At 28.5% G+C, this 22,050-nt stretch overlaps 3 protein-coding genes across 7 annotated transcripts; 1 reads left to right on the plus strand and 2 right to left on the minus strand.

The window, feature by feature from the left end:
• Positions 1 to 542: 542 nt before the first annotated feature.
• On the minus strand, positions 543 to 10,960 carry LOC119680859 (phosphatidylinositol phosphatase PTPRQ). Of its 4 annotated transcripts, none has more exons than XM_038093861.1 (19): positions 10,908 to 10,960; positions 8,397 to 8,595; positions 6,362 to 6,494; positions 6,187 to 6,299; positions 5,497 to 5,769; positions 5,194 to 5,433; positions 4,967 to 5,125; positions 4,464 to 4,757; positions 3,972 to 4,405; positions 3,709 to 3,865; positions 3,307 to 3,624; positions 2,908 to 3,246; positions 2,691 to 2,848; positions 2,325 to 2,610; positions 2,071 to 2,254; positions 1,815 to 2,014; positions 1,678 to 1,748; positions 1,483 to 1,617; positions 543 to 1,405 (listed from the first exon to the last, which is right to left on the minus strand). In XM_038093861.1, exons 2-19 carry the CDS (start codon positions 8,530 to 8,532, stop codon positions 638 to 640), a joined length of 4,398 nt encoding a protein of 1,465 aa, XP_037949789.1. In that variant the 5' UTR covers positions 8,533 to 8,595; positions 10,908 to 10,960; the 3' UTR covers positions 543 to 637. The 4 variants fall into 4 exon arrangements, with proteins under 4 accessions (XP_037949789.1, XP_037949787.1, XP_037949790.1 ...); XM_038093859.1 differs by having other exon boundaries at positions 8,397 to 9,055; positions 10,908 to 10,958; XM_038093862.1 differs by having other exon boundaries at positions 8,397 to 8,540; positions 10,908 to 10,952.
• Positions 10,961 to 13,709: 2,749 nt separating this feature from the next.
• On the plus strand, positions 13,710 to 19,777 carry LOC119679921 (lissencephaly-1 homolog). 2 transcript variants are annotated; one of them, XM_038092514.1, is made up of 9 exons: positions 13,710 to 13,856; positions 16,410 to 16,497; positions 16,553 to 16,853; positions 16,922 to 17,078; positions 17,136 to 17,313; positions 17,372 to 17,507; positions 17,568 to 17,723; positions 18,365 to 18,560; positions 18,622 to 19,777. In XM_038092514.1, the coding sequence occupies exons 2-9, from the start codon at positions 16,460 to 16,462 to the stop codon at positions 18,693 to 18,695; spliced, it is 1,236 nt and encodes a 411-aa protein (XP_037948442.1). In that variant the 5' UTR covers positions 13,710 to 13,856; positions 16,410 to 16,459; the 3' UTR covers positions 18,696 to 19,777. The 2 variants fall into 2 exon arrangements, with proteins under 2 accessions (XP_037948442.1, XP_037948443.1); XM_038092515.1 differs by having other exon boundaries at positions 13,750 to 13,768.
• A 377-nt stretch (positions 19,778 to 20,154) lies between these two features.
• Positions 20,155 to 21,073, minus strand: LOC119680955 (PRKR-interacting protein 1 homolog). The gene is made up of 2 exons (XM_038093992.1): positions 20,855 to 21,073; positions 20,155 to 20,799 (listed from the first exon to the last, which is right to left on the minus strand). Exons 1-2 carry the CDS (start codon positions 20,996 to 20,998, stop codon positions 20,302 to 20,304), a joined length of 642 nt encoding a protein of 213 aa, XP_037949920.1. The 5' UTR covers positions 20,999 to 21,073; the 3' UTR covers positions 20,155 to 20,301.
• Between the last annotated feature and the right edge of the window lie 977 nt (positions 21,074 to 22,050).

The following is a 22,050-nucleotide window of genomic DNA, read 5'->3' on the forward strand; positions in this document are numbered from 1 at the left end:
AAATTTATCTAACGCATGTTGAATTTCAAATGTCTCTTAATTTCAGTTTTCGTTACAACGGAATTAATGGTATTTCCCTTAATTTCATTCTAAACTTAAAACTGATTGTTATTTGCTAAATAAGTGTAAACATTTAAAACATTAAACATTTAAACATTTAATTGCTGGGTCAATTACTATATTACAAAGTATAAGTGGAAAATGTGACCATTATAAAAGTTCATTTAAATAATTGATTTGCTGGACTATGTGCGTTTATCAAATTGCAAATTAATTTTTAAAAATTATTTCACTCTACTGCATGCAATTGTTAAATAACATAAAAATAAAAAACAATTTAAACTATAGTGCAGAATAAAAATATTTATTAGTTGTATATACAATATATTTATATGTCTTAGCTCTAAACAACAAATTTAAATGCAATAAAGTTCATCAAGTACAATAAATATATTTATATATAAATAAATAAAAACTTTATTGATGAAGAAAATATATTATCACAATTTTATAATTTATTTTTTAATATTTTGAATCTTTGGTTTTAATTGCGTACGTATTATTTATTTTTAAATACAATATTTTATATGTACCCATGCATATATCTTTTAGAGGATATAATACATCATCGTCATCATTACATTACACTCTCTGAAGTATTTTCTTTAAGAATATCGCTTGATATATCTTGATCATATTCTTTATATCTTTGATAATTGGGTTGGAAACCATTATTCTTTAACTTAAGAGAAGGGCTATTATATGTAGAAGTTTCTGTGTTGTAACTTTTCATTGGTCTATTACTACTGGTTGGTAATTTTTCTGACACTAAACCGATATCATGATTACTTTGACTGTTAGATGCCTTGTCACGTTCATTTATAATATTGTCATCTTCAAAGCTCACTTTTTTTCCATTAACTTTATTTTGGTATTGTAAGTTATGTCTAGCTGCTTTATGTTTCACCAACTCGTAAGCGCAAATATAAAGAAAATTATATTGCGCTTGGGTTTGCACCATTTTCATACGCTGGAAACGCAATTTTTTAACGGTTTCATAAACATTTATTTTCGATTCACTTTTAATTCTCTGCATGATGATATCAAGACCAATAAAAGTTCCTGTTCTCCCAACTCCGGCGCTGCAATGTACAACAATTGGTGAGTAGCTAGGTACTTTTTCACTCTTAACTTTTTTAGCAAATGTGATCAACTGATTGGGATCTGATGGAACGCCATGGTCTGGCCATTTTTTAAAATAAAAATGAACTACTTTTTGTTTCAAGTCATACTGATAGTGTGAAACGTATATCTCTGTTCGATCGTACAACTCAAATGTCTCTTTCTTCTTTATAGAAACATTAATACCTTTTGATTTATAAGGAAAGTATTCGTGACATTTAACCTTTGTAATTATTATAAAATTAAAGATAATTACATTAATTTATTTTTTATTTTTATTTTTATTTTATATCAACTTACCACATCTGCTTCCCGAAATTGTGTTACCATAACAATGACACGAACGTTATGTTGCAAAACCATACGCCAAAAATCTAAAGTACTCTCCAACTTCGGACCTTGTGTAGCAATGTATTCCTTTTTTCGTCTATAACCCTATTAAAAAATTTTTTAATATTTTGGAATGATTCTAATAAAATCAAAAGTGTTTATTACATCTATAAAAGATGCATTAATGTAATCGGAACCTTCTGCATCAATGTCCAAAATTACACGATTTTTATCATCTATAAAAAAATTTAATGAATTTATTATAAAAGCTTAAAACTCTCACAATTAATTTATATTCCTACAAGGAAATATATCTGCATATCGATTTTTGTTGCAACCGAGTTCAGAAGCGGAATAACTTAAATCCATTGCGACCATTGTTAATTCCTTGAATTCTCGTAACAGTTTTTCCGGTTTTGCAACATCACGGTAGTAAATGGCAAAGTTTTTAGTCACAATGTCACCAAACAAATCTTCTAACCCATGACATGATTCTCTGTGCCTTTAAAAATATTAAATTAAATTCCAAACAGAAAAATTTTAAAAACATCATAATACCAAGCAATCCTTTTTGTTACCCAAAGATATATTAACCCCGCAATAAAAGCAAAAAGCAAACAAGAAATAACACTCGACAAAATTATAGTTAATTGTATTAATGAATCTGTTTTAAATTCAAGCATGACTGCATCACTATAACCGGACTTCGTGAAAAGTCGAATAACTAAATAGTACTCAGTATCTGTAAGTAAAGTGTTAAATATATATAAATGAATTAATTCACAAAATACAATTTCTATTTTCTACTATACCAGCTCTAAGGGGTCCATTGCAATAGCGTTCCATGGATCCTTTACACTTATCGGATCCAATTGTATATGTTATAAAGTCATCATCATCCAATTCCCGGCTTCCACTAATACTACTTTTGAATTCATTCGTTTTTTGATCTAATGGATCCCATCGTAGTGGTGTAGTTTGATACTGCGATATGCACGCATTGCTCTCTTCGTAAACCTCTACCCAATTTAAGCTGTTAGGCCAAATATTTCTGGAATCCATTGCAGCGTACACTAATTGCGGCTCCGGATTACAACTCTAATGCAATAAACAAAATACTGAGCTTACTTTTTACAATTTACTAAATTAAATAAACATTTATGTGCTATATTTAATACCTTTTCTGATATTAATAGTGCTACATACAACACGGATCCAGATTCTGATTCTAATATATCTTTGGGAAAACGGACCTTTGCGGAAATTGTTGGATTATCTGCTTCATATGCACTCACTTGCGTTAGACTTACTTCGTCAGAACTGAGTTTCTTTGGAACTGAAACATTTTACATTGTTATTTTATTATACAAAACAACCGATCCATGCTCAACTTACTTCCAGCTGGAGCATCAAAATATCCCCATTCTTCATCGCTTAATCTGTCAACATCCTTTGTTTGGACTTCAACAGAAACTTTGTACTGATATTGGGGCTTTAAATCTGTTTCATTGTGAACCATTTTACCATGTCTATTGTATTCAGGTTTTATATGGCGTGTAAAACTTTCGGTCCCATAATTTTCACGCACTCCAACAAATTTTACTAAGAAGTAACTAATCTCACCATTTGATTTGCATGGTAACATCCAAGTAATGAGTACGTTAGCACGATACTCCTCTTGTGATGCATATGGGCCTTCCGTTTCCATATTCAAATTCTGTACTTTTTCTGAAACTTTATACAAAAACATAACATAAGAAGGTTTATGAAAAATTTATATTATTTTTTATATACCCCAAGGTTCTGTAATACCCATAAATGGCCTTGTGTATTCACCAATTCCATACTCATTTTGTGCTGCAATTTGAATACTATATCGCGTATATGGTGTCAAATTAGGAAATGTCAATTCCAAACTTGAGGTTTCTGTTTTAATAGATTCCATTAAAATAGTACTACATTCAGATGGCACAAAATATGCAGCCTCCACACGTTGAAAATGAGTAATATATAGTTTTATGTTTCCATTGGAAAACTTTGGCGTCTCCCAACTAAAATGAATTGACGAATTAGTTTTAGTTTTTAGCCCTACATTTAGTGGAGTGTCGGGATCTAGTAATTCAATGTATTTCAATTAATATTAGAACTTGTACATTATTTCCTTGCAAATTTTGAGAAGAATTTAATATTACTCACAATATGGTCCTAAAGTATCCACTATATCCTTCACAGCAGACCAACCGGCAACGTTGAAAATTTTGCAGTTACATTTATATTTAGTGTTCGGAGAAAGGGGTGATAGAAAAGCTGTGAAAGTAATACCTCCAACCTTTTCTATGTACTGCTCAGATGTCTAAACACAATAAAATTTTTCCAAAATAAATTTGCTAATTAAAAATTAGGTTCACATACATATACATATCTTTTGAAGATATAAAATGAGCAAAATTTATATTTACCTTATATGGTACATCAACCAATGTACTATCAGCGAGATCACACCGAAAATGTGCGAATAGATTGTCACAATTGTTGTTTGTATCTTGATCACGTGCATTAAGTTCAATACCATTTGGATACACGGCAAGTTTTTCAAATACTATAGACTGAGCAACAATTGCGGATGTTTCAGCTTCAATTTGGGTCAACTCACCATCCATCGTTTTTGTTGTTGGTATTATTTGTATGGTGTATGCTTGGCAGGAATTAAGTTTTTCAAATCGCACAAAAGTGTCATTAGTTACTAAATCTATTTCGGAAAGTGTACTCTTAAGCTTCCAAAGAGAGAGGCGATAACCATTTAAACACAGGTCTGCAAAAAGTGGTTGTTGCCACGAAATTTCCAAAGAGTATGGCGCCGATATAAAGTCATTTACACGAACAGCACTGGGTTCTACAACAAAATAAAAAAAAATTAAAGAAATTATATTACTTTTTTTAAATAAATATACTCTCTTCAAGTGTATCGAATGACGAATTGGCTGTTATCCCAGAGGTGCCATCCAATGCAATTGCAGTTACCGAATAATTATAGTGGCCACATGGATCAAGATTGTCAAAATGCATACTTGTATCGGTCGTTACACTTTCATATGTTCGTACATCCTCTTCAGGTCTTTGAAGTGGCCCTGTTGCAGATATGTTATAAAATTGAACACATTTTAAGTTCTCTGTTGGTGGATTCCAATAAATCGAGATGTTAGTGGAGGTTATTACAGGTAATTGAAATGTAACGACGCCTGGTACTAGAAATACAAAAAAAAAAAACATTAAAGAATTAATTTGACAACTTAACAATGTCGATAATAGTGATTTGCACAAATATCCAGTGTGTTGTTGCTAATAGAGCGTGATACTGTAGCAGTGATCTATAGTATTAAGTCATCCATAAGCTTTTATGCATCAAAGCTTATTTTATAATGATCTTATGTTAAATATAAGAGATAATGCTTACCTTGTTGTGGCGAAGTAAATATTTCTTTTTCAGATTTCGGTGTTGAATTCGAGTTGATGTAAATTGCAAATTCATAATTTTCACAACCTTCCAAATTTTTTATAATAAACTCTTTTGCATTTTCATCATTTAAAGTGGACGACCATTCACAGTGTTCATCTTAAAATATTTCAACAAAAAATCATTGAAAAAAATTGAAAAACAAGTACAATATATTATCAACACACCTGTTGTAGTTACCGTTGTAGTTGGCATTTCAGTCACAGAACTGTCACCAGATCCTTCAAGACTATCAAAAAACATATTTTCTAATTCTTTTAAAGATAGGCCACCATCAATTGCTTCACAATCTAATTTTGACCATTTGAATGTATAGGAGGTAATGCAAGTTTTATAAGACGGTAGATCCCATGTTGCTTTCATGTCTTTTCCATGTGGAGATAAAGTTACATTGACTTCACCCGGTTCTACAAAATATTCTCATCTTACAAAAGAATAATAAAATTTAACTTCTTGTTATTGAACTATACCAGCATAATCCGTCCAGCTCGTTGAGCTTTGGTTCGACACTAATATTTTATTAACATCATAAGTTTTAAGTTGTATATTATACTGTTCACATGGCTCCAGTTCATCAACATGTAAAAACGTTTTATCATTCACAACTACAGTCCATTTGTAATCCTTTTCAACAGATTTAACATCAATTTGAAAATTTGATACACATGTCATGTGAACAACCTGCCACGTTAGATTAAGCTCTTCAGTTCCAGTTTTTACAGGTTCGAGAACGACTATTGGCTCTAAAAACATTGACAAGAAGTAGAAGTTAAAATAATGAAAGTCATAAAGGAATTGCGGACAAGACTGTCATAAAAGTGCTCAGGAGGTTAACAATGGAGTAAGGTTTAACTAACTAACATTTGTCATAAAATTATTAAAACTAAAAGTTTTTCTAGTCAGTATCTGATTGCACTTTTATGTATTATGTTTTATATAAAATTATCTTCAACTTGTGTATTATTTACCATATATTAATTCCAACATATAATATTATAACGAATTGCATATTTTAATTAACTCAAATGTTGATTAATTAATTGAAATCAATTAGTTATATAGAATTTTTATTTTATTATATAAAATATTAAATAAACATAAACTTAATTAATTTTAATTATAATTTTAAATTTAAAAAAAAATTTTAATTAATAACTCACCAGCATAATTTGTTTGAGCTTGTACTACTTTTTCAATATATGGTTGGCTAGAATCAGATAAATTCTTCACATATAATGTTGCAAAGTATGTTAAGCAGGGACTAAGATTTTCGCTAAATACGTTAGAAAAAAAAGTATTATAATTATCCTTTTAATAAAATAGTTACTAACATACCAAATATGTTCATTCTCACCGTCTAAATTTTTTTGACTTCTGCATGAAACCGACTGAATTTCGTAATTATCTGGATCTGCAACTGTAAAATTAATGGAGTTTTCGGTTGGTGTCCAAATAATTTGTATGTCATCTAAATTTAAAAGAAATACATCAATAACATTAATAAGATATTTCATTTTTTTCAAGAATCTTTATTTGTACTTCTGTAGTAGTGCTGAACATTTTTATTGACACAAGGAATTCGTATAAATATATCATTATTTTGAAACTATTTCTAAACATATAGGATCTGTTATGTTATCTCTAAAGACACTCTCCAAGTTTACATTTACAAATTACAGCTACCAATAAACAAACAATATCCCCTGAATCAGGGCTTCAGGGATATTTTGTCATCTCTGAAGAAAGTCTCCTAGTTAACTTAGACAAATTAAAGCTCTCCAAAAACATAACAATATCCCCTAATTCAAGATTCACGATCAGGGGTCAGGAGTCATTCGGTTTAATGAAAGCCATGCAGAGGTACCATATATATATCCTGAGAATCGGTGGACACGAGCAGATAATTGGTGTTGTAGATAATTGGTTTTAAGACAGAAACACGCTGTGAAGAAGTAATAAAGTGCATTCCTGTATTCGCAGATAACGCATCTTTATACGCTGCTATACCATTGGAAGTAAGGGCTTCGCACTCACTTTGCTCGAAACACGTTAATTTTCTCAAATCATAATTTCATATAGTATTTAACATATATGGAAAATTCTAATTTAAAGCAAGAACGGAGTGCTTGGTTTTCTCAACAATTATATCATCAAAGCGCTACAAAGAAGCTAATTCGTCTAAATAGCAATAAACTTCATTTGTGAAATAAAGCATCAAAGCGCATAAAATGAGAATTTTAAAAATAAATTAAGGGTTGAATTAACAAGTATAAATCGTATTTTTTCTTCTTTGTTACTTTTGAGATTCTCAATAGATCTCATCTCTATGAAATGGAAAACAAAAAACTTACAGGTCCATTTCAGCGAACTTAATATTGTAACTTACACATGAAAGTATAAACAGTTCCTACTTCTAACAAAATTGAAGGTTTATGTCACACCTACATCATTTGCGAAAAAAATATGAAAATAGTAGTCTTTCTACAACTACTACAAGATTTTTACTGTCCCACATGCGTCCATCAAGAGACATGCCTGCGAAGTATACCTCTGTTGTAAGTTACTACAATTTTTTTATTTTCAGCGGTTTTTGAACGATTCATACAGTAAGATAGGATACATTGCATTAAATATATGAGGTATTGGATGATAGTTGTTTTTGACATATGTTACTGAAACAGCACTGTCAAATAAAGACCACAAAAAGGATAACCCTCTATTCGGTTATACTTAAACCGAATTTTTACCATCTAATGAACATTCATTGTCTACTAGTCGTACCAGTGTAAGGATGTGAAGTTAAAGATGACTAAATGAGAATTAAGAAAATTAGAAGCAAACTTTCTCCGATTCTAGTATTTGTATTGTATATGAATTCATTCGAAACGTATTTGGTATCAATATAGTATTAATCAAAATAGTATCAAAATAGTATTAAAATATCAAATTGTATGTAGTGGTTATAAGGCGTTTATTAAAAGTTCAGTTAAATATATTTTTTATATAAAGCTGTTTCAAAATGTATGATGAATGAATGATATATCGGATATATAATTATACGGAAATAGTAGCCACTAAAAAATAGAAATACATAGAGTATATATATTTCTATTTCAAAATAATATTTTGAGATCAAACATTAACTTGTCATGGTCTAATTATAAATTATAACATTCATATCTGATTATGTATATTTTTCTTAGCGTTGAAGTATAAATACTGAGTACAAGATATAGTTCAAAAGATTAAGTGAACATGCCAATTCATTGACTGTTTCGTTACTTCATGAAAATAATATCAAATGTAGAATTGTAGAAATGTGAATTTTATATAATTGTGAGTCTAAATTCATATAAATCAATATACTTACCATTTAGTTGCTCGTCGGGACTAGTCGAACTTTGAGCTGCTCCATAATGAATCAGCAAGCAGGAAAGCAAGATGACATATGCAATACTAAAAGGAGGTTTTGTAGGCTTTATCAAAATGTTATGTTTTTCTCGCATTTCCCGTTCTTACATTCGAAATCGATACGTACAGCGAAAGAGATATCACGGATTTATTAGCGCCTTTATAAAAATTATTATTACAATATAATATATGTATTATGTATTTCCAAAATAAATGCACTCAGCCTGTCTTAATAAGCAAACCGGACTTAAGCGAACCGGACGTTTTTTGCTTTGAACTTTCGTATGCGGTAGTTAATAAATATTTTAATTTGTTTACATATTGTAAAGCAAGTAATGAATGACCTAAAGCAATTCAATTTTAAAGTCACTGTTTACATACATATTTTTTAAACGTTTGCAATTATTTACGATCGAATGTGTCAATTAAATTATTTAAATTCAAGTCCTTAAATAAGCTAAATGCGCACATAAATATCGGAATTAAAGTAATTATTTTTATAACAATCACATTCGTAAATAACAATTGAGCGTTCAATGAGCATTAATTTCAAAATTTACAACTTATCGCCACTGACGGCGCTATCAAATGATAAAATGTTTCCTTATCTCTTTTACACTGGAAAAATTGGTAATTTCACACAATTCATTTTATTGCAAAAATCAAAAATTATATATATACATATATATACATATTTAATTTCAAATACAAAAAGAATCTAAAGAAGTATATATTTTTTAAGATACAATATAAAATTAAATCTTATAACATTTTTTTGTACAGGTTAACAAAATTTTTTTTTAAGCCTCTGTAAACTTTTTTTGAGATAACAATTATTAAACTAATATAGTATAATAACATAAAAATAATCTAAAATACAATAATTATGCTTTAATATTTCCTCGGTCTAACTATAAGATTATGAACACAGTCTAATACGGGCTTCAGTATTAGCAGTAGTAAAGTTAACAGTAGTAACATTAACAGCACTAAGCTTTACAGTACTGTGCTACTCATATAATTTTTATAGACTCTACGCCTCGGAAGCTCATTAAAATTTATTGCAAAAATGAACACATTTATCGCATAATATCGAATTTAATTTAATATATGTAAAACTGCATCAGTTATTAGTTATTTATTTTAGTTAAATATATTTTTACTAATTGTTAAATTTACTAAATTTACTCGTTGTAAAAACTTATTCGTTTCCCAATATATATTGGGATATAAATATATATTTGTATATATTTCCACATACATATATCTGTATACGTACGCATATGCCTAATCAAGTGTTCAAGCACCCTATAATGGGAAATAGAAGCAATTATAAAAGAAATTGGTTTATCAGAGCTCAAACAGATAACTACCGTTGTTTGTTTACGTATTTACCTTAATGCTTTGTTATTGAAAAATTGTCATAAATATAAATACATTTGATAATTGCAGAGATTGTATTAGTTCAGCTTTTATGCCCATAAAAATTTCGGATAAGCAGGTGAACAATTAGTTTAAGTTGGTAAAATCTTTTCGGGACATTTACACACTCACTTGCATAAATACTAATTATTTTACATATATAATACGTATGTATATATATATGTGTGTAACTAACTTACATTTTTGAAGCTGAAATATATTTGTATTTATTTATTAACGGTTATCTGTCAATTACTTAACATATATTTAAGTAATGCTATAATAATACATTAATGGAAAGATAACATAATTTTTGATTGAAAGTAATATAGATAAATGTTCTTAAAATATTAATTTGATAATGAATAAATCATGTAATTATGCACAGGCATAGATATGTCTGTGTATAAAAATATATTAATCAATATACGGAGTGAGTTTGTAGATATATTTCTGAGAAGCTTTCCTATTCTGTTAAAAAACTGATACAAAAATGTTATAAACTAAATAGAATAAATTTAAATTTATCATTCCTTTTTATTTATAGATTGATCGAATTCTAATTTGAACACCGTTAAATATTTTATTAATTATGCATTAGTTATACAAATTTATGTCTTTACTCACAATTACTGATCATATAATCGTTAAACTTTTATATAATTTTATACATATTTTATCACAAATTTACTTGTACTTTTTTAAGATTTATTTATATTAGAGTTTTGATATTCCATTATTGCCTAATGGTATCAGTGTAATTAAAAAATTGTTGTTTTCACTATATAAATTATAGATACGAAGCTTTTACTTTCATTATCAATAATTGTGCACTCACTTATCCATATATAGTTTCTTTTAAAAATTAAACGAACATACTCGCTCATTAAATATTTTGAGATTCTTTAAGACTTTTCATCAACACATATTTTTCATATATTCGTCATCGATTTTATAAGAAAAGAGCTTGAATTTTTGCAAAAGCATAATTTTGATGTCTTGACAAGGCAGGAAGTTAACCCAATCTCACTTAGAACATTTCGTTTACCTTTTCGATTTTCGAATCGAACTACTGTTCAGATATCGACCGTTATCATAAACAATTGTACGAGAACTGAGTGAGTTCTGTCAACTTACTTTAATATTGCTTTAAACAATATCAAAATAACAAAAAAAAAATGTTTTTTAAAGAGTTTTATTTCAATAATTTTTTTGTGAGAGTAAATGATAAGGCATACCAGTATAATTTATTAGCAATTAAGATCAAAATTATGTGCACAGTAAATGCACACTACAAATTAGTGTATATTAGTTACACAGTGATTGCCAATATTAAATTGATAATACCAATAAAATCTACCTTAACCTATTTGAACTTGTTACCAAACTTTAGGAAGTGTTTAGGGTGTGTGTAAGTCCTCATAATACACTTAACTTAATGTCTGCCAATGAAAAAGGTATCACTTTTTTAACATTAATTTTATTTTTATTCGATATAATTTTGGCTATATTTAAATCTTGCAATTGCAATTAATAAAAAGGACTATACTAAAGCAAAAACATCGCTATTTGCAGAACAGCATTAAAACCTTGCAACTTCCGTCACCGTATGGTCCTTTGATCTTCTCATGACATAACCAGCAGAGCATGTGCATTTCTGTAATCTGAAGTTTCTGTTCTAATTTTTGTAATGCAGCCCAATAACCAAATACATTTGTTATTGCTGGTCATTGCCTATTAACTGTTCTGACATTTTCTAATCCAACAGAATAAGTCTTGATTTTCAACTTTACCATACACATTGAATCCATTGCCATTTTTCAAATTTATCATTTTGGCTTAAATGAGAGTTTAAATATAATACTCTTCACCACAGTTCTTCATTGTAAGCTTCGCCAAACCAAAGCCAGAAGTGTACACATAATGACACAACTTAATTCAGAGCTGACCTGTCCAAAGAAGATCGCCTTACATTTCGTCGGATAGAAGGCACAATACCACGCCACACATCACCTGACTCAAAAGTGGGCCTTAATTCACTTCAACATTTATGTTGGGTTTGAAGCCAATATGCATACGCAGTTAATTGCGTTGTGATTCGATGATCTGTTGAGAGTTGCGAGGAAAAGTTCTTAAATCGAATACTTTTTCGAGAGCGATGGAAATGCCAAATCAGATTTCCTTATCAAACATCATTATATTGAATGATAAGATTGTTTTTAACGCATCTCTATTTAGGACTCGTTCCCAGATGTTTGGACAGTTTGCTGTACATATTCGTTTCACTACCAGGTTCTTTCTATATTATAATCGCCCCTTGAAATAGCAAGTTTAGTTTTGGACTTTTCTATATAGTGATTTTGAGAAGTATTCTACATTGTATTCTACATTCTACATGTTACCAGTAGCTAAATGTAAAAAAGGTAAGAAGGTTATATGTCGGGGCACAACTTTTTTCCATTATAATCAAATGAAATTTTGCTCTGAACTGCCTTTGTTTTTCTTTCTAGCCAGCTTTAACATCTGCCGCCAAATCTTTATGTTAATAGATGACTGCCTCACCAATTATGACTTCAATCTTTAAAATATTTAACACGAACGGTCACACAGAAAGTAATCAATTTACGTTGTTTTGTTGGCAAATTATTATAGAATCATTTATACTCCCAATATGGCCGTTATGGTCTCCATATACCAGATTGATTTCATCTGTATGAATATTGGGAATTAAGGTACCGAGATACTCCCAGAAATAAATATGTCAGACTGTCACATTCAGTTTGCAGTGCATATCCTGATTCTATGTTTATATGCCGTATATCCTTATGCAAATTAATCTGTTTTTAAAGTGTTCATATTTGTTGAGATCACACAACCGTTATAAAATAACTTGCAGCCCAAAATGATATCTAAGTTTTTGTGTCTATTTATTTAGTTTTCTATATGGATGCGTTGTCCTAATTTTATGCTTTAATCTTAATCACTCTACTATTTGTTGTAAATAAAATTTAATTTTTTATTATTATATTTTATTCTTGATGATTTCTTAATAATTTCATAGCATTAATATTGACTTATAACTCTGATGACCAATATCACAGTAATGCTTAACTCTTAATAAACTTCTGTAGCTTAATTTATAGTTAAATCAGTTTTGAGACTTAACTTTCGAACTTGAAATCATAACAAATTCCTCTTTTGTTTCGCTGTTTAATTGCCGCAATGTAAACATTTAATATTCATTTCGCAATAAACGTCGACTCACAAGCCGCATTTTGTAATCATAACTAAATTAAGTACATATATTCAATTTCAATTAAGCGACTATATACATATCGATTATATATTTGACTTTCATTGTTCGCAAAATATAGATGTTCACAAAAATTATAAAAAAAAGCTAAAGTTTTTATTGATATCTGTTCTAACAAAGATATAGTTAATCTTCAATAACTCAAAGTACTATTTTGCAAAAAAATGAATTAAAGAATTTTTCTGTAATTATATGTAATTTGCTTTCTAAACCTTGTTACAGCCTATTTAGTTTGAATTACAGAAAATTCTAGTAATAGAAGTTCGAGTTATAGCAGTTTGACTGTATTTATTTTTTGGCTAAAATAAATTATTACAATATTGTTTACTAAATATATAACTACTGCAACAAACAAAAAAATACCTATATTTTTATTTATAAATAATATTATTATAATTGAAAAAATTTAACATTGCTGTATCAATTGGTAGTGATAAAGTTTGATTTTATAAAATTGTTGCATCAAAAGAATCACAGTGAAAATCGGTACGCGATTTTTCTTTTATTCTTTTAATGAGATATTCGTCGTACTTGTTTAGTGGCTGGTTGGAATTTGTGTGTGCGAGGAACAGAAAAGTATTAGAAAATCAATTAAAGTTAGTAGTCAGCTCGAAAAAACAATTTTTGCGTAGTTTGGATAATTTTATTTTTATTGTTTAAGCAATTAACTAATCCTTAACAATAGTAAGTAGACTAGTAAGTTTTTAAATAATTCTGAATCTCTTGATTTACTTTAAAAAAGTTATTCAATTTCAAAAGAGTTAAAACAAAGTATTAAGTGTCGTTCTGTTACATATGTATCAAATATGAATTTTTAATAAGTGAACGATGTTACTAAGAAAAATGTTCTTAATGTGATTAAATAAGAAAATTACTATGTTTTTATATTTGCTGCTTGTGCCTTCGACCTTTCAAGATGGCCGTCTTTCGTAACTGTGCCTTTTGCTTAATTGCTTGCACCAAGATTTTTATGTACATATTTAATTTGGTTTTATAAAATTTTTATATATGCAGAACCAAACATCAGAACTAGATTAAAACTACGTAAATAGTGTAATTATATGCCAATTGTTAATGTGCAATGTTACCAATTATTATTAATATCATTTGATTTTATGTGTACATATGTGGGTACATATTCACACATCAATATAGGCGTACATACATACATATGTCATTTGTTCAACTATGATGACACATCTTTATAATCAAACGACTTCACTGTCATCGATTTTTCGCATTTCTAAAACTTGATGTTTTTATTTTTATTTACGTACGTCAAGCATGTTTTTGACTTGACTTAAGCTTTAAATATGTTTTTTGTGTTCAGATTTAAATTCTGATATTTAAGAAGTTTGAATCAGTTGTTTCTGCGAATAATACTCTTAGAATTCAGCATTCACATATGTAAATAAATACTGGTTATACGAAAATTTTTAATTTATTTTACTGTTCCGTGTACAAAGCAGTGAATGATAGATTTTTTAAATATTTTTAAAATGCAATTCTTAGCTTAACATTTTATATTTCTATATTAATCATTAGTACTATTAAATTTGAATTTTATAGCTAATTTATTTTAATGAATGCATTATATTAAAAGATAAGACACCTTCATATGTACTGATTTATAATAATAATTTAGGCTGTTAAAAAATTATGATTTTATTTATATTTAAGAAATTTCAATTCTTAAGTTCCATATCCGCATACTGGTTAACCAAGCAAAAACAAAGCTGCAAAACATATTTTAAATCAATAAACCTTTTTTTATTACTGCCTGTGATACCCAAAATTTATAAAGTTATTTAAATAATTTTTTTGTTTTTTATTAGGGTTTAATTCTGAAATTGCAAACGTATTATGTTACTTTGACAAAATTCAATAAATTTAAAATTTAATTCATTTGATTGGAGACTTAACAATTCTGATTTTAAAAATCTTTTCGAAAGGTTAAGTTAATCACTAGCAGTGCGATGGATTTGTATTTAAAACTGCAAAGTATTCTCATTTTTAATATATTGAGAAATTTTATATAACTCAACATCATATATGATGCTATTCTTAAAATTTTTGAGTCTATATAATACAGATTCTAGCTAGAATTTTGTAAAATCGCTAGCTATATGCTAGAAATAAGTATATTTACCTCTAATTGAGTCTTTGATATCAAAGAATATCTATAAAGTATTCTCATTTTTATTAGATTAATAAATTTCATATAGCCCAACGTCATATATGATGCTATTCGTAAAATTTTTGAGTCCATATAATACAGATTCTAATATTAATTTTGCAAAATCGCTGCTAAATTACTTTATGCTAGAAATAAGGATATTTATCTCTTATTGAGTCTTTGATATCAATAAATATCAAATTATTTTAAGTTTTGTCATTTCATATTAAACAAATATTTAAATAGGATTTCTAACAAACAGGTGAAACGGCTTAATCTATAACAAATTTCATAAAATGTTTATTTTTGTACCAATCGGTTTTTTACCTCTTTATAAAGTAGAAGATACTCATACCGAATCAGTCTAATTAAATAGTATTTATATATGGTATGAATTATATATTGTATATTAAGTTAATTAATTTCTATTATATTGAGAAATGTTGAAATTCCATTACCAAGATTCTATGTGGTAAATATTATTAGGCAATTTCCAAAACTAAACTTTTTATAGTTCAAATAAATGTAGACATACGTCAAAATTAAAAAAAAATTGCTGAGAAACATTTATTTCATATAATAATTTGGCTTCATATAGTTTACTACTTTGCTTAGCCATGGAGGAGCTTTGAAATTAAATATTCCACACGATGCACTTAGTAATCAATCATCCATAAGTTTCGTTAAGCCTTCTTGGTCTACTTGCAAGCTTATATGTGCTTTCATATTTTTATTAAAGAAATAAATATTCTTGTAAAAAGGAATTTTCTATTTGGGATCTAAAATGCAAACTATTTTACAGTTTTGTATTGTTGTCTTAACCCGAATAGAACTTATTGATATTGTTTTTGTAGACCTATTCGAATGTACAGTAATTAAGTTGTTTATGTCTAAATCATGATTTGAAAATAATGTAAAAATAAATTAATGATATTAAAATATCATAAATATTTCTATATATGCCCTGTATTTGTTTATATTTTAGTATAATTAAAGTGTTGAGCACTATATGATTTGTTATTTTAATAGAAACAATAACACTAATTATTTTCAATTGATAGAAATATTTACAGAGATATTTCATTTATAAGAAGAAATAATTGAGAACAGCATGAAAATGGTGTTGTCTCAAAGGCAGCGCGAGGAGCTGTAAGTAGTAACGTGTAATACATTTATATGTTTAATGTAAAATATATGTATTTAGTAACCAAGCGATTGCCGATTATTTGAGTAGCAATGGATACTCGGATTCTCTCGAGGCTTTTCGTAAGGAAGCAGACTTAAACTCAGAAAGCGAAAAGAAAATTGGAGGATTACTTGAAAAAAAGTGGACTTCCGTAATTAGATTGCAGAAAAAAGTTATGGAACTAGAGGCTAAATTGTCAGAAGCTGAAAAAGAAGTAATTGAAGGAGCTCCAACTAAAGCTAAAAGGAGTCCTGGTGAATGGATACCCAGACCACCAGAGAAATTTTCACTATCAGGTCATCGTGCAAGTATAACAAGAGTAAGTGTATTAATTGTAACAACAATTTTATCCCGAATTAAATAAAAATATAATTAATTACTTTGTAGGTAGTATTTCATCCTATATTTGGGGTTATGGTATCAGCTTCAGAAGATGCAACTATAAAGATTTGGGATTTTGAAACCGGGGAATATGAACGAAGTTTGAAAGGACATACAGATTCAGTGCAAGACATAGCTTTTGACGCTCAAGGAAAGATTTTAGGTACTGAAAAATAATTTAAAACTATAAATATTTTTTTTCATTATTTATATTATTCAGCCTCATGCAGTGCAGATTTGTCTATAAAATTGTGGGATTTCCAACAGAGTTATGAATGTGTAAAAACCATGCACGGACATGATCACAATGTCTCTTCTGTAGCTTTTGTGCCAGCTGGAGATTTTGTACTGTCTGCATCAAGAGACAAAACTATAAAAATGTGGGAAGTAGCTACTGGGTAAGTTGAAACCATTAATTTTGTTAAATATTTTTGTATATCAAATAAATATTTTTAGATATTGCATTAAAACGTACACAGGACATAGGGAATGGGTGCGAATGGTACGTGTACATGCAGATGGAGGTATTTTTGCATCATGCTCAAACGATCACTCAATTCGTGTATGGCTAACAAATTCAAAAGACTGCAAAGTAATATATGCACAAATTTTGGTGAATAGTAAAGTATTTGAAATTTCTTTTTAAATTTAGGTCGAATTACGCGATCATGATCACACTGTAGAGTGTATTGCATGGGCTCCAGAGGCCGCCACATCAGCCATCAATGAAGCGGCTGGTGCAGATAACAAAAAAGGCCATCATCAAGGCCCATTTCTAGCATCTGGTTCCAGAGATAAAACAATACGTGTATGTTAGCATATTATTAATATAGATTAAACTAGATTTAACATAATGAAAATTGAAAATATCGACTACATATATTCTGCACAACTTTTACATGCTAATTCTGGCAAAGATCGTTAAAAGTCTTGCGTAAGATCTCTGTAACAGAGACCGTAAGACCGTTTGTAAGATTTTAGCTATTCTGTCACAAAAGTCTTTAAAAAAAAGTTTTATCATTTGCAATTCTATTTCTTTTGTGGTGAAATGAAAAACATCTACCAATTACTACCGCATGCGAATAAATAATTGAATTTTAATACAAATGTAATGGAAATGAGCAAGATGTATGTTCCATTATTATTATTTATATTAAAATATTACATTTTAAATATTTAAAAAATATATATACTACATTATACATATGTGAATATATATTTTAAATTTTTTTTGAAGACAGCATAGTTAGTCAATACATTTACGTTTGCGTCGTATTAAAAATGAATTTAGTTTAATTTGGTCTTGCAAAAGACCGTAAATAGCTTTCACAAGACCGCTGCCAGAATACAAAGAATCTTTAAAACGATCTTTCACAAGATTTTTGTTGCCACAATTGCCCTATTAATGTAATTCAAAAGATAAATCAGTTTTTGTTTTTTTTTTTTTAGATCTGGGATGTTAGCGTTGGTCTTTGCCTTTTAACTCTTACTGGTCATGATAATTGGGTGAGAGGTTTATCATTCCATCCGGGAGGAAAGTATTTAATTTCAGCTAGTGATGATAAAACCATTCGAGTTTGGGATCTACGCAACAAGCGATGCATGAAAACTCTTTATGCTCATCAACATTTTTGTACATCAGTTGGTAAGATTTTTTTTTTTTTTTGTAAATAACAAAACGTATTTATATAACTTTGTTCTATTAGATTTTCATAAAACACATCCATATGTTATTTCTGGCAGTGTTGATCAAACAGTTAAAATATGGGAATGCCGTTAAAATATAACTTTAAAGCCACAATAAAATAAACCACAAAAGAGCTAATGCTAATTAATATTCTTCAATTATTACATTATAATAATTTACATATATATATATATTATATTTAAATATTTATTGATTACAATTTAAATGAAACAACTCTACTAATTATTATATGTAAACGCAGTTAGACAAACATAATATGCATAATGTGCAAATAGAGAAATCAAATAGGCAAAATTAGTTTTGAAATTAAACAGGATAAGGATATATTGTTTTGCTACCTGCGGTGGTAGTTGTTTAAAATTTAAGATATGAAATTTGTCTTTTAGAGCTTAAATTGCTGTTCCACCACTTGTTTAAAGCTATTTATACCATCTAAACCAAGAAGTGTCAACTAAAAATTAATACATTATACATTATGATTTATTAAATAATTCTTAACTAAATATTAACGTGGTTGAAGTAGATAACATTGTTTTAAAATCCAGCTTTACTTTTATTATTATTTTTAAAATGAGATGGTATTGGTGGTTAATGGATTTATTACATTACAATCATATAACATTTGAATCTTAACTTGAATATTTAATTTGCATAATATTGCCGCGGATGTCTATTTTAATATGGTTAAAACAAAAGCTGGCGAACTATCTTAAATCTAAATAATTACATACTTAAAATATATTTCACAGAAATAGCAAAAACAAAACATTGAAAGATTTTTTGTATGTTAATAATTGTATTACATCACTTTATGAACTTTACAAGAACTACCGCTCAAGACACGAGAAAAAATGTTAGAACTTCTTTATTTAATATTAGTGGTTTTGATATTTGTTTTTTGTTTCTTATTAAAATTTTTAAACACATTCACGTATCTTATTTTTGTTCGTTTTAATTTCATCATAGCGTATTAATAAATAATTACCTACCTTAAATTTTTTTTATTCAAATTGTGACTTTGTAGATTGGATCTGCATGCGTTTAATTATTTTCACATATAAATGCTTACATTCAAGTTTTCCTTTGCATTAAAACCCAAATGCAGCAAAACATTATTTTATAATTTATTTTAAGTTATTTTATAATATAGTTTTAGTAATAATTTGCAATAAGTCTTTTAAACAAAATGGAGATATTAAACGTTGAAAAATAAAGAAATTCGCTCCATTTATTTATTTTGTTTTATTATCGATTCTGACATTTCAACAACTTCTTTCATGTGTTTGAGCATTGCAATGATCGTTCTCTAATATTAATAAATAATGATTAACGTGAAAGTAAAATTAAAAAATATATTACAGCATATATAGTTATTTACTAAACATATTTGGAACAGCTTCTGCACACGTCTTATTGATTAAGCTTTATGATTGCAAAAATAAATTATATAAAAAGTATTACCTTATTTTGTTTGTATTATGAAAATATGTATATTGAACTCAAAACTGGTAACTACAAAAAGGTTTTGCTTAAAGATTTGTTTATTCTATTTTTAAGTGTACATATGGGAATAACAATACTAACGCTTATATTAACTCTACTTCAGTTGTTATTGAAGTTTTATTTTCAAAAAAAAAAAAGGTTTCTTAAAAACGTCATAATTTTCATATTTGAGAGATCAATTGTCCAATTTAGGAAGTTCATCATTTGCTTTCATTTCTTCGTTGATGTCAGTGGAATCATTAGGATAACTTAAGTCTACCTTATCTGTATTTGTTAAATTTTCTTCGCCTTGTATCGACTCATTGTCGCTCGAATCATCACTTATTTCTGGTGGGAGTTGAGTTTGTTTTTCTGTGCTATGTGAAGAATTTTTTTTATTTTTTTTATTATTTTTCTTCTTTAAACGTTTAGCACGTTTCTTAGCGGTTTTTTCTTCTGCAATACGACGGTTATTTTCTAATTTTTCATGGTATTCTTGATCCAACTGTTCTTTCATGCTCTTCGCTTGTATTGTTTTTTGACGTGCATACTCCTTTCGCCTTAAATGTCTGTATACATGAAATTCGCCAGAACCTGCACCAGCGCTAGAACCCATTACATTACGCACAAATGTAGGAACGGAGTTCATATAATCTTTTTCTTTTCGCATCTCTGGAATAATAATTTCTTTCTCCTACAAACAAGTATATTATTGAGAAAATAAATTATTTTGTTTATATATAGGCTACCGGATTTTTCATCAATTTCTCCAATTTTAAACGTTGCAGGTCAGTTGCTGTTTTTAGAATGGGACGCGGTTCATTTTTCTCCTTGTCCTTCGCATCATCTTCACTTCTTTCAGGTTCATCAATCAAGTTTTTAATAACTGACATGATTTTAGTTAGAATATAAAACAAATGTACAACCAAATATTGTTTTTAGACCATACAGACGAAAACAGGGTGTAAACCTTTTATAAAACCGATTAATAATTTGACAATTAAACAGCAAAGATTAATGTTTAGAAAGGACCCCGAATAAACTAATTCTCAGGTACATAATATGAATATATATCTAGATTAAGATTGCTTATATACTCATATATGACAAATTTGTTAGTAGAGACATAAGAGTAAAGGTCAGAATTTTATTTATTTATTTGTTAATATTAACATGGTGAGTGCTAAGAATAATACATTTTCAAAACCATTTATTTCAGTTTTGAAGTGCACAGTACGTCCCTATAATAACAACACTTCTTCGAATATAGCAACTTGCTAGAATTAATGCATCATTCGAACATATACATATTAGGCCGACTCCACGAGCTATTTGTAGTAACTTTGAGTAACACTGTGCGTTCCACCAACAAATTTTTGAGTAGATGAGAGCATCTGAGAGCATGTAACATCCCTGTTGAAATTTCAAAATGATACACAGGCTTGACTCGTACATTTTATTTCAAATAAAATTTGTGTTGATGTGTGAATCAGTTGTTTTGGTTTCAATTTAAATATTTGTATTGTTTATTTGCGCGGCACTGGTGTTCTCACCAGACTTTACACAAAGCTATTCCATGAAAATCTATGTAAAGAGCGAAATTTGGCACTTTATTTGTGTTACGCCATTAATTTGTACATTACTTGTGTGTTACTTGAGTTTTGCTACGAGTAGCTTGAGGAACAGACCTACTGAGTAATACGGCGTTTACATTGTGAGATTAAAAGTAGATTAAAGCAATAATCGAGCTTAAAGTACTAATCTCGTTGTTTAATCTTAGATTTCCCATACAAAAGTTAATCTCCTTTTGGTCGAGATTAATTTTTAATCTCCTTAGAAATGGTGCTTATTTTTCTGTGCAACTCTGCAAATGGCTTTATATCGTAGATTTTTTACGATCTTAGAAGAATTGGAAAAGAAATGTCAAAATCCGAAGGAAGTAAAT

Source organism: Teleopsis dalmanni, chromosome 2, assembly GCF_002237135.1.
Source record: "Teleopsis dalmanni isolate 2A chromosome 2, ASM223713v2, whole genome shotgun sequence".
Classification (NCBI taxonomy): Eukaryota; Metazoa; Arthropoda; class Insecta; order Diptera; family Diopsidae; genus Teleopsis; species Teleopsis dalmanni.